This window comes from Heterodontus francisci, chromosome 9, assembly GCF_036365525.1.
Source record: "Heterodontus francisci isolate sHetFra1 chromosome 9, sHetFra1.hap1, whole genome shotgun sequence".
In the NCBI taxonomy this organism is placed as follows: domain Eukaryota; kingdom Metazoa; phylum Chordata; class Chondrichthyes; order Heterodontiformes; family Heterodontidae; genus Heterodontus; species Heterodontus francisci.
Genome location: NC_090379.1, coordinates 111,046,485 through 111,058,998, shown reverse-complemented (window position 1 = coordinate 111,058,998; position 12,514 = coordinate 111,046,485). Strand labels below are relative to the sequence as shown.

Here is a 12,514-nt window from a genome sequence, read left to right as displayed (position 1 = left end):
CAATAAATCGAAGCACTGCTCTTCTGAAATAGCATTGGGCAGATAGGTAATTCATGCTGCGAGTTCCTTGCCTCCAATCAAGCGTGTTCTTCACCCTAAACCTGTTGTTTCTTTCACTCTTCCACCGTCCCCCTACCCCACCCCACTCGCTTACCAGTCTGCCAGAGAAAATGAATCCATTCAATGTTAGGGAATTTAAACCAATATGAAACCATTAAAAACAGAGAAGACCTGGGGCTGTGGATAAAAATAATTATTTGAAAGGGGGAACATAAGAAAATAACCTAAAAAGCCCCAAACACTCCTTCCAGGTGAAGCAGCGATTTACTTGTATTTCTTTCAATTTAGTGTACAGTATTCGCTGCTCACAATGTGGTCTTTACACTGGGGAGAGCAAACGCAGATGGGGGTAACCACTTTGCAGAACACCTCCACTCAGTCGGCAAGCATGACCCTGAGCTTCTGGTTGCTTGCCATTTTAATTCACAACCCTGCTCTTATGCCCACATTTCTGTCCTTGGCCTGCTGAAGTGTTCCAGTGAAGTTCAATGCAAGTGCAAAGAACAACACCTCATCTTCTGATTAGGCACTCTACAGCCATCTGGACTCAGCATTGAGTTCAACAAATTCAGTGCATGACCGCCATTTAAAAGAAATATTGTTTTTTACCTGTCTTAAACTTGTTTTTCATGATTGTGTTTTCAGGCAAAACAGTTCATTATTCTGAAATTAACACTCTCTCTGGACTAATGCTTTGTCTTTTAATACAACTATTCTCACTCACTCTGCCTTTGTTGCATGGCATCTTTGTCATTTAATCTCTCCTACCCTCAGCACTATCACATACCTTCCCTTTTGTTCAGCTTCCCTCCTCCCCCGTTCACTTACTCGAAGCAGATCACTTTTCTGACCTTTGACAGTTCTGATGAAAGGTCACTGACCTGAAACGTTAGCTGTTTCTCTCTCCACAGATGCTACCTGACCTGCTGAGTATTTCCAGCACTTTCTGATTTTATTTAACCTAAAAGGAGCGCGGGTTATAAATAATTCATAAAATAAGCGAACTATATTGAAAGAGAAAACCAAGGCCCCTCTATCTTGTAAGTTATCTGTGAAGAATTCTCCTCCCGATCCTGTGATCGGAAATCTCACTGTGTGTAACAATCTTTAACAAGCGATTTCCTGCTCAGTTGTTGTTACACAGATGTTCCGTCCTGCCCACTGGGCTCAGTAATTCTTCGCATAGTATAACCTCACAGCTCGAGGCCCGAACAGAAGCATGATGTATAAACTCACGGACTACACATTCCGCCTGAGAAACAACCATTTTAGCTCATCCCCCGAATGTTTGTGTAGTTGCCTAATCCGTTAATTATCCACTACCCTGAGTGGATCTGAGCAGGAGGTTGCCTTCTTGAACCGCTGCAGTCCCTGTGATGGAGGTGTTAGATACCCAGTTACAGATTTTTCACCTAGCCATGATAGAGGAATAACGATATAGGTACAAGTTAGGGGAAGGTGGAGGTAATGGTGTTCCCCTGTACCTGTTCCCCTTGTCTTTCCATTTGGTAGAGATTTGCGAGGTGCTGCCCGAGAAGCCTTGGTGAATTGCACATTTAGTTACAATGAGACGTCAAGACTGAAGTTGCTTCTTGCAACTGCCTTAGGACAATCATTCACGTTGCGGCACTAATGTTGGGTTTGGGGCCGACTTCATCCCTTCTGAGACTGACTTAAGGGCGAAACGTTCACAGATCAGGTAAGGATACAGAATTTCCAAAATGACTCATTGATTGCTTAAACATTCAACAAATATGTTATCGGTATTGATCTTTTAGTGACTTTTTTCCGTCCTGAGCAATTGCACGGGAAATCTGTAGCATCTACCCCTACACGGAGAGACCCATGCACCTCAGCAGTTTCCTGTCAGAAGGAAGCTCCGGAGGTAGAAATTCACCCATTGCCTTTTTCATTTGTAACGAGGATTGAAAGGCAGTTAGACTAGGAGGAAAGCGTTTCCCCCAATGAATGTGCGATGTTATCTTTAAGTAGCTGACTCAGAAGAGGTAGGAAATGCTTGGGTCTGTGTTCTAGTTGTGGGAAGAGTTGAGTCACAGGAAAATAACGGGAATCGGGGATCAATATGGGTTTCAAGTAAGATGTCGGGGATGAAGAGTAAGGCGATTTCAAAAGGCTTGGTGCTCAGAGACCGGTAAGCAGGCAAAGCTCAACAACGGAACCTGGAAGAAATTTCTACTTACCTACTCTATCAAAACCTTTCATGATTTTGAACACCCCTAACAAATCTCGTCCTAACCGTCCACATAACTGAGGTTCCGCAATCCTGGTACCATTCTAGTAAATATACCCTGCAACCTCTATAAGGTTTCGTCTTTCCTAAATTGTGGTACCTGGATTGGACTCAACACTCCAGCTGAGGCCTAACCAATGATTTTTAAAGCATAACTTCCTTTGTTTTGCACTTCTCAACTTGTCCTGCGACCTTCAAAGATCTCTCTGTACTGAGCCCCTTTAAAATTGTACCATTTAGTTTATATTGTTCTTCTCAAAATGCATCACTTCACATTTCTATTCAAACTGACTGCTTGGAACAGTACAAAGCACTAATGAATGTGCTGCCAATATTTTGGAAAAACTGAACAAGATTTCCCTATCTGTTATCAGCTGTCAAAAGCAAACGGTTGATGTCCCTTATTAAGAGTTGTTAAGAAGACTGAACAAACTGATAGGCAAATGGAGTTGCAATTTAAAGAATTTACACGCTGATGTGGACTAGATTCCTCTAGCAGAAATTTTGTCAAGATGTGCATATTCTTGCATGAGCCCGGTTTATTCACAGTTTTATCCCAGTGACAAGAATTTCCAAATTAAAATGTTTGCACAGTGTTGTCGCCTTGATTCCAGTAGCAGAAATGTCGCATATTCTGCGTGTCATAGTCATAGAGAGATACAGCACTGAAACAGGCCCTTCGGCCCACCGAGACTGTGCCGACCAACAACCACCCATTTTTATACTAATCCTACATTAACCCCATATTCCCTACCTCATCCCGACCTTCCCTCAATTCTCCTACCTACACTAGGGGCAATTTACAATGGCCAATTTACCTATCAACCTGCAAGTCTTTGGCTGTGGGAGGAAACCGGAGCACCCGGCGGAAACCCACCGGTTACAGGGAGAACTTGCAAACTCCGCACAGGCAGTACCCAGAACCAAACCTGGGTCGCTGGAGCTGTGACACTACGGTGCTAACCACTGCGCCACTGTGCCGTCAACAGATTAGATTTTCTCCAACTTTTTCTGGTTCAACAAGAACGATAAAAATCTGTAATATATGATAAATAAAAAAGCTTAATTTGACTCTAATATAAAGTAACTCAGATCAAAATATCCAGAGGCCGCTCAGATACCTGTGCGAACAAAGCGCTGTACTGCAGCAACATTATTCAATAGTTATTAGTTGTTTGCGCAACGTCACGGAAAACCGACAGGACAGAAAGCAGTTTACTCTATTACGTGCATTATTTTATTTCATTCCATGATTCGTCAATGAAAATCGTGAGAAACGGAATCATTTGTGTTTCCAGAATCACAACGGCACAGTATTAACTGGGCTCCACTAACATGGTCCAACTTAATTATAACACTGCAACTGCACTACATCAGCTAAGATCGTGTATTAGACATTTTACAAATTCTATATATTGGAGCAGGACTTCAATTTCGCATAGCAGTAAGTGCTTTGCAATGTTATCTTTTGCCTCTATACCTGGATAGATGGAGGATGAAGGAGATAACTTGGATGTCATTCGTAGAAGCACATGGGAGGTGGTTGATGAGGCGGTAGATAAACCATTGTATACAGACCATTCACCACAGTAATATATCAGTTTGTTCAATATTTTCCAATGGAAATCATTGACTAGGCAGTTGTGTGAGGCAGAGACGGTTTAAGCCACGTGTACTAATTTTATTAAAACCGACCTTGCGTACACACACAATACTGGTAAATGTACATCACACGATCATATTTAGTTAACAAACGCACATCGCCCTTCAGTAACCCATGAAGTAAAACACTCAAGGATCAAAGAGCACTCGCACTCTACTTTTCGTCTTGTAATTCTACCAAAATACACAAAAAGGATAAATTACACCTGCACATATCTGCGAATGTGAGTATTGAGATCACATGCCTAATGACGATGTGAATTACAGATTGTTATATAATAATCATAAATGTAATTCGTCACGTCTCGATTCTTAATTAGCCATATGTGGGTAATATATTGGCCAACACTGGATTAGTTCTCTGGTGTCTTCTTTCCCTGGTTAGTTGAGGGTCTTAACTTCCAGATAACCTTCTAGACCCGCTGACGTGCGGTTGCCCTCTACTTCTCCCACTATAATAGCAGTTTGTGCACTGAATATGCAATTTTCCTACTACACACATCAAAATTGAAGGAGAATTCTCAGACTTAAATACCTTAAATTGCCAATACTGATTTCTTAGACAGGTGAGTCAATCTATCAATCTTTCCCAAGCTGATGGCTTTAACTAAAGCAGCACACACAGATCCGGAAATATTAGCTAATCAGCTAATTTAATCTCTGCAATACAGACTTCCTATCTGTATTTAATGGAAGCATGTTACCTACAATTGTTAATAGAACTATCTTAAGGAATTAAGAACCTCAACATTCTTTGGTGCGCTTTATACTATTGCACGCGAGTACACTTAAATTTTAAAATGACTTACAGAGCAATATTATATATATAGAAATTAAACATAAATTAGCGGGTATGCTATAGCTTTTTCCAGAGTGTATAGAACAAGCCTTGGCAAAATCAGGGAGGGAAACTACATTATTGGTTACCGAACCTGACCATAGGAGACGGGAGAATAAGTGTGAGATAGTTATTAAGCATTGCAACAAACTGAACTGCTCGATCTTCCTTTGCTCCTGTTTTGTAATTGAAAGGACGAGTGTGATCGTACACCTGGTAAGATAATGGGTCCAATTCCTTGACTGTGCAGAATGAATTCAACTCTGGACTGATGGCCGTAGGAGTATTATAATGTTATTCACTATAGGATCTAGCTCAACTCAGACGTTTCCTGTTTCAATATATTTTTTATGTTTTCACGATGCTCATGATGCTGACAAGACTTGAGCTAATGGTCATGACTCGCATGAACAAGTGCTGCTGGTGGTCAGAGGCCATGAAGAGACAATCATGTAATTTGGGCTGCAGTCGTTTGCAACAATATTGGAGATTTGGCTGCAAACATCAACTTTCCTGGTCACTTTATTGGCGCCAGCCCACAAATTACCAGATTTATTGAAATTAGAATTTTATAATTTATCATTCCGGAATGTGACCTGAAGACCTGTGTGTGGTTTATCTACGGCTATCACTATTTCACCAGCCGAGTGTGATAAGAAAAACATAGTTAACGTTTCAGGTCTGTGACCTTTCATCAGAACTAAGTTTTCCCTCCATAGATGCTGCCTGATCTGCTGAATATTTCAGCATTTTCTGTTTCTGTTTCAGATTTCCAGCATCCGCAATATGTTGCTTTTGTATTTTGACAAGGTTCGCCGAGGCGATCCCTGTCTCCCCATACAGCGCAAAACGGCCCTTGGCCAAGATATCAGAAAGCAATCAATTCCTGTTGAGTCATGTCACATGGTAGAAAGGGGCAAACAGGAGTGGTACTTAAATTTAAAAGAGGAATGTTGAATATTTCTTTTAGTGAGACGATGATAGAGAGGCTGGTTGAATCCCAGTGTCAGGTTCAGTGACCAGCAGATTTCTATTGCTACTTGGGAGCTCATCCCCAGGACTTGTATTAATTTTGGTCATTTTGTACAGAGTAATATCTTTGTCCTCTAACCTGTCAACAACCTGGCAGTTAAAATACTGAGGTAGGCGCTCCTCGTGGAAAGAAGGGGAGCCATTCCTCTTTCGTATTTCGGAGCAGAGGTAGATTGTGGTCCCTTGGTTAGCGAGATAACGCAACGTTTCCAATAGAGCCGGATAGGTAACTGAGCTATATACAATATCCGAACCCAGAATGAAGTCATAGTCGGTAGGAAAGGTAGTGTGGTTTTCACCCCATATCAACGGACGGACTTTTAAACGGTGGCTGCAGGCAGTGGGGACGTTGACGCTGACATTTTTTTCGATTTGCTTCAGGACGTTCGGTTTATCTGTCATGGTTACATCTCCACCTAACCAGAGAAAAAAAAAAGCCATGTCAATTTTGATTTACCCTTGATAACGGATTCTACATTGTGATTACATCAGAAAAAAAAAAGGACGAGTCGGAAGGAAAGCCGTTACGAAGTATTGCGCCACACCCTGCTGAGCTGCATGAGACAGTGTTATGTTCTCCTTGTGATGGCCGCTCTATGAGCAGGGCTCAGTGTAGGGCGATTTGGAGCAGGATGGATGCCTTCGTAACATACGGTTACAGAGGCTCGATTGCAGCATCTCGACTGACAAAACTTAAACATATATTTAACTTTGAGGTCAATTTCCTCGGTAAGTGGATGCAATAGCTGAAGTCAGGAAAATATTCGACTCAGCTGGTTCTTTATATTATTGGATTTCAGAATGCTATTTACACATTCTCCCCCCACCCTCACCCCCCACTGGCAGAAATAAATTATTGACCTGATCCACTTCCCAAGAATTACATTTTGCAGAGATATTATAATATTGGAGGCCTTGAACGCGAGGATTGGTGTAACCCCAGTATATCCAATCATTCTTCTCAATCACAGCAGCAAATGAATCGGGGAAGTATCTGTCAGATCATACCCATCGGACCCGAATATTCTTGTCAACAGTGTAATGCAGAATTCCGCGCATATGTTTCAGAAACATGAGACGAACTTGGGATCTTTTTTTTATACAAACCACTGATCAAAGATCCATTGGATCTAACAATCTCACAGTAGCTCATTCCACAATTGCCACCCTCGTGTTTTAATCCCTCCAGGACTCCGCCGCCTACTATCTCTGTAACCTTCTCCAGCCCTTACAACTCTTCAAGAATTCTGCTTCCTTCATCTCTGGTTTTCTGTGTATCCCTCACGCTCTTCATTGTAGCACTGAAGGCCGTGTCTTTGGCCGATTCGGCCCGAAGCTTTTGATTTCCCTCTCTAAACCTCTCCACCCTCTCTCCTCCTTTATGATGTTTCTTTGACCAAGCTTTTCGTCACAGCTCCTCGCATCCCTCTTTGGAGCTATTTCTTTCTTTTTTGTCTGATTACTGTCCTGCGAGCGCCTCGGGACGTTTTACTTGTTAAAAGCTCGATATAAATTTAGGCTATTGTGGTTTACATTCTTGAAGCCAATTATCATAAGATGAGAGTTAAATTCACAGAATCCTAAACACAATGACGTCCCTTATGTCCCACACCTACTTTCCTTCATGGATGAATACATGTCGCTAGATGCCACTTACGTATTCAGAACTACTTGCAACTTCAATTGTCACCGACTGACAGACAATTAACGTTTACCTTTCTTATTCATTCATGGGATGTAGGTATCGCTGGCAACACCGGCATTTATTGCCCATTCCTAATTGCCCTCGAGAAGGTGGTGATGAGCCATCTTCTTGAACCGCTGCAGATCTTGTGATGTAGGGTACACCATAGTGCTGTTAGGGAGGGAGTTCCAGAATTTTGACTCAGGGAGCGCAAGGGAATGATGATATACTTCCAAGTTAGGATGGTGTATGATTTGGAGGGGAACTTTCAGGTAAGGGTGTTCCCATGCTCCTGCTGTCCTTGTTTTTCTAGGCGGTAGATGTTGCGGGTTTGGAAGGTGCTGACGAAGAAACCTTGGCGAGTTGCTGCAGTGCGTCTTGTGTTGGTGATGAAGGGAGTGAATGTTTAAAGTGGTGGATGGGGTGACAATCAAGAGGGCCAATTTGTCCTCGATGGTGTTGAGCTCCTTGAGTGTTGTTGGAGCTGCACCCATCCAGGAAAGTGGAGAGTATTCCATCACACTCTCGACCTGTGCTTTGTAGATGGCGGAAAAGCTTTGGGGAGTGAGGAGATGAGTTACTTGTCCCAGCCTCTGACCTGCTCTTGCAGCCACAGTATTTATGTGGTTGGTCCAGTTCAGTTTCTGGTCAATGGTAACCCCGGGATGTTAACGGTGGGGCATTCAGTGATGGTAATGCCATGGAATGTCAAGGTGAGATGGTTAGATTCTCTCTTTTTGGAGATGGTCATGGCCTGGCAGTCGTGTGGTGCAATTGTTACTTGCTATTTATCACCCCAAGCCATAATGTTGTCCAGGTCTTGTTGCATGCGGGCACAAACTGTTTCCTTTATTTATGATACCATTATTTGCGGACAGGTTCAGGCTTGGCTACTTTATTTGGTGTCCTACCAGAAGGTAAACTACCTGCTGTTTGGATTTTGCAAATACTACAACTTCTAAACAATTTTTTAAACGTTACTGCAAGTCCCGATGTGTTGGCAGTCCAATTCATTTGCACAGTCTGCTCTCTGACCACTTTGCGGACAGCATGGCCCCACGCTCAGACATGGGTTGAATGAGCAGATAATCCGTTTTTGGTGATGCTGTTTGAGGAATAAATGCTGGCCAGGACTCCAAGAGAACATACCTACTCTTTCTGGAATCGCGTCAAGGGAAATTTTCCATCCAACTGAACGGATAGACGAATATGTATATGGGGGGCGACATCTCATTTCTTAGACCTCATTGACATTCGCTTTGAACATTATATGAGAACTAAAAGAACACACCTTCCCCGATATAGACACACATTGCCATTGTTGTTCATATTCCTTTCTGATATCAACAAAGCACTTCCCAACGCTGCACTCACCAAGTAGGGTGGCTAAAATCCCTACGATTCCAGTGCCCGATCCCAGCTCAATCACTTTCTTCCCGGTAAAACTGATGTTATTCTTCTCAAAATACTGGCAAAGAGCAACCCCCTGGAAAGAAGGGTAACATACATTTTAGGAGCAAGTTACTCAGAAATTAATTGGACTCGACGCCTGCTGTTAGAAAATGATGGAGTCTCCGTACAAACAATTCATTACAGAGATAAAGGAAAGCTCCTTGGAACTATTATCAGTCCGAAAGTCTCACCTACTCCCAATGTGTTCAGATCAGGACTGGCTGGTCTGATCACCCGTCGCGCGCGTATCTTCACAGCCACTGGCCGAGGAGGAAGATAGGACGTGTGGGCCGACGAGTTCCAGCCTTCGGTCGATCTTGCCGGCGGCGGGGTGGAAACAACAGGTCTACCCACCCAGCAGCGGTGGGTAGCCAATCTGCATCGTAAAGTGCCCAATTGTGGGATGATTGAGGATGCCGTTGGGATCTTTCTGGCTGCAGATGGGCCACCCTGCTAAGACCAAAGCCCAAAAGGTGCCTGGTGTCTTGAGGGCGGATGGCCAAGGAAGGGGGAGAGGGGCCTACCCTCACCTTCCGCCCCCCAACCGGAACTGAATAGCCACTTATCAGGTCACCTGCCTGAAGATCGCGCCGGCGGGTGTGCTGCAGTAAGTATGGGTTCGGGACCTTGAATTGTCACCACCCACGATTATTTTTGAAAATGTTAAGATTTCGCCCTCTTGCTCTGACCTACTGATGCAACGGGTCCCAAAAGCAATAAAGAAGCCAACTAGAACAAAGAAGTGAAACAACAAATGCTGGAAATACTCAGGAGATCAGGCAGCATCTGTGGAGAGAGAAACAGAGTTAAGGGCTGAAATTTTTCCCTTGTCGGAGGGGAGCTGCCCACCACCAAAATGTCGGTGGTGGGGATCCAGTCCGGATTTTACGTCCCCAGGCCCGTAATTGGTCGGGCTGGACTTCCACCTCAATGAGGCAGGAAGCCCCTCCTAATGAAGCTCCCTCCAAGTCCCAGCTGCGCCATCGGGAGCGGTGGCCACTGCTGGGACTGCAACCTAGCTTCAAGGAGAAGAGGAGGGACAGCAGGGGTAAAGGTAAGGTGTTGGGGCCTTGCTGGGGGTAATCGGTTGGGCCCGGCAAGGTAAGGGTGGTCGATTGGGTGGTGGTAGGGGACATGTTGGGCTTTGGGGGTGGTTGGGGGATTGGGGGTGGCCCTCCATCGGGCACGGGGTGCCTGATAAGGAGGGGCTTCCCAGGTCGTCAGAAAGCTACCTACTTTTAAGAACTGACTTTTCTTGGGCCTGGGCCGCCTGCCTGTTGACAGTAAAATCCCTGTGGCCGCGGGCGGAGCCCCTTAAGTGGCCGTTAACTGGCCATTTAAGGGCCTTGATTGGCCTGCGGTGGGCAGGCCACTTTCCATCACCATCTCATGTAAAATGGTGTTGGAGGCAGGAGCAGGTCCAGAAGGCCCCCAAGCCTCCCACTCCATTTTGCTGCCCCACCCGACACCGGCCCACTCTTTGGGGGTGGGGTCGTAAAATTCTGACCAACGTTTCAGGTGGATGACCTTTTAACAGAACTGGCAATAGTTAGACATGCAATAGGTTTAAAGCAAGTGAAAGGGGGGAGAGTTGGAAAGCGAACAAAAGGGAAGGTCTGTGATAGGGTGGAAGGCAGGAGTGATTAAATGACAAAAGGGTTGGTGGTGCGAGACCAAAAGGAATGGTTATGGGGCAAGTAAATAAACAGAAGGTGTGCTATTTCAGACCGTAAGGCCTGCCCCTATTTTGTTTCCCTTTTCTTTGCAAGTTTTGGTTTTACTCTCATTTTACTCTTGTTTTTACTTCAGGACAGCTGCTGTTCATCATTCTGCCATTTACACCTCCTCTAGACACATCTTTTGTTTACCTGTTGTATTTCTAACTTTTTACACTTCTGATGAAAGGTCATCGATCTGAGATGTTAACTGTTTCTCTCTCCATAGATGCTGCCTGAACTTCTGAGCATTTCCAGCATTTTCTGTTTTTATTTCAGATTTCCAGCATGTGCAGTATTTGGCTTTAGAACAAAGAAGTGGTCTAACTTGCCGCTCGAATGCCTCGCTCCGCCCATACTATTTCGCAGCCCCACCGAGCCCCTTCTCCAACTACTCAGAACGCATTCAAACCTGCACCAATGACTCAATGTGAAGCTGCAGCACTCGGTGTGGTAACAAGTCTGAAATAAAACCTGGTATGTTCCAGGTTCCACTGTGTTAGTCACCCTGGTAAATACTATCCAAAGACTTTGCCCTAAGGTTTGCACACTCAGGATAGGGCCGGCCTCAACAACAATACCCATGGCCTCGGTAGACGCTCCGCATGAGACCGCACGCTTGTAAAGTGCAGAGTGAGGAGGCAGAGTGTCGAACAGCACAGCTCAGCAACTCCAGGAGGAGAGGGAAATTGGAAGATCGAAAAATAAAGCACACTATCCGCACCAGGGTGCTTATTTAATTCACTTCACTGAGCTTCTAATGTGTATTAAAACCATCGCTTGAGAATAGATGCCGGTGAAACTGCATTGCTCCGATTGAAATGTGTGTGAGAAATGTACATTCCAGTCAGCCACATCACGGGCTGTGGACTAGATGTGCCCAATCGGTGATCTATTTTAAAAGCAGATTTTCCTGAGAGAAGGAGGACGATTGCAAACACACTGTACTCTAAAACAAAGAAAGAAGTTACAATTTTTTCTCCTAATTGTATAAATTGCGAGGGCCGGCTTTCCTGGAACCGGCGGATGCAGCGAACTTACAGCGTCCCAGACATAAGCAGATACGCCCAGCTTCGCGCCCATAATTCGAGCGATCTTCAAGCTGTATCCGCAGAACTCGAAGTCATTGTGGGAGATGTAGCAGCTAGACGAGTAATTCTCCTCCTTTGCAGAATCTTTGCTGGAATGCTCAGGGGACAGCGCTGTCGTCATTCTTTCCAATCTTCCTTTGGAATTCCCCTGATGGATCCTCTGTGATTTGCAATGGGGCCGAGGCGCCGGAATGAAGCATCAGCTTGCACTTATATTGCGCCACCCGTGTCCCAAAGCTTCTCCCAGCCAATCACGCACAATTTCTGTTGTTAGGCAATCAAGCATGGCAGTCAACTTTCTGCACCGCTAGGTCGCACCAACAGTAGTGAGGTACATGACAGAACATCGGGAGAACGCGAAAGCTTTTCAAATAATGCCACCGCAATTTAAGGTCTCATGGTCTTCAAAGCCAACTCTATCAACAGCAGAACCCTTCCTCTGTATTGTAATTGAGTGTTGATCTGAAGTATGTGCTCAGGTTCTGCCACAGCTTGAGCCTTACCTTCAGCTGAGGCCAGAGTGCTATCACTGAACGGATGTATCTTTTCCATTGTTAGAAACGGTGCTGTATTATTCGGATCACTCTAAACGTTGTTAATGATGCCCCTAAATTAGTATCTCAATCTAGATCTGATTAGAAAGGCACATAACCAGTTCAGAATTGATTCATAGCGTGAAACTTTGACTGGAATGTCCACATGAATATAGCAACAATGGAAGGGATATAA

The 12,514-nt window shown here is 44.4% G+C and overlaps 1 protein-coding gene across 1 annotated transcript; it reads right to left on the bottom strand.

The window, feature by feature from the left end:
- Nucleotides 1-5,777: 5,777 nt before the first annotated feature.
- On the bottom strand, nucleotides 5,778-11,906 carry LOC137373396 (EEF1A lysine methyltransferase 3-like). The gene is made up of 3 exons (XM_068038213.1): nucleotides 11,736-11,906; nucleotides 8,902-9,013; nucleotides 5,778-6,259 (listed from the first exon to the last, which is right to left on the bottom strand). The coding sequence occupies exons 1-3, from the start codon at nucleotides 11,904-11,906 to the stop codon at nucleotides 5,778-5,780; spliced, it is 765 nt and encodes a 254-aa protein (XP_067894314.1).
- Between the last annotated feature and the right edge of the window lie 608 nt (nucleotides 11,907-12,514).

What these genes read in the sequence shown, in the direction of transcription:
- LOC137373396 (XM_068038213.1), bottom strand. Translation starts at nt 11,906, where the DNA reads ATGACGACAGCGCTGTCCCCTGAGCATTCCAGCAAAGATTCTGCAAAG. An exon ending in CTGCTTATGTCTGGGACGCT is followed by an intron (nt 9,014 to 11,735) that starts GTAAGTTCGCTG and finishes CCTTCTTTCCAG; the next exon opens with GGGGTTGCTCTTTGCCAGTA. An exon ending in GATTTTAGCCACCCTACTTG is followed by an intron (nt 6,260 to 8,901) that starts GTGAGTGCAGCG and finishes TTCTCTGGTTAG; the next exon opens with GTGGAGATGTAACCATGACA.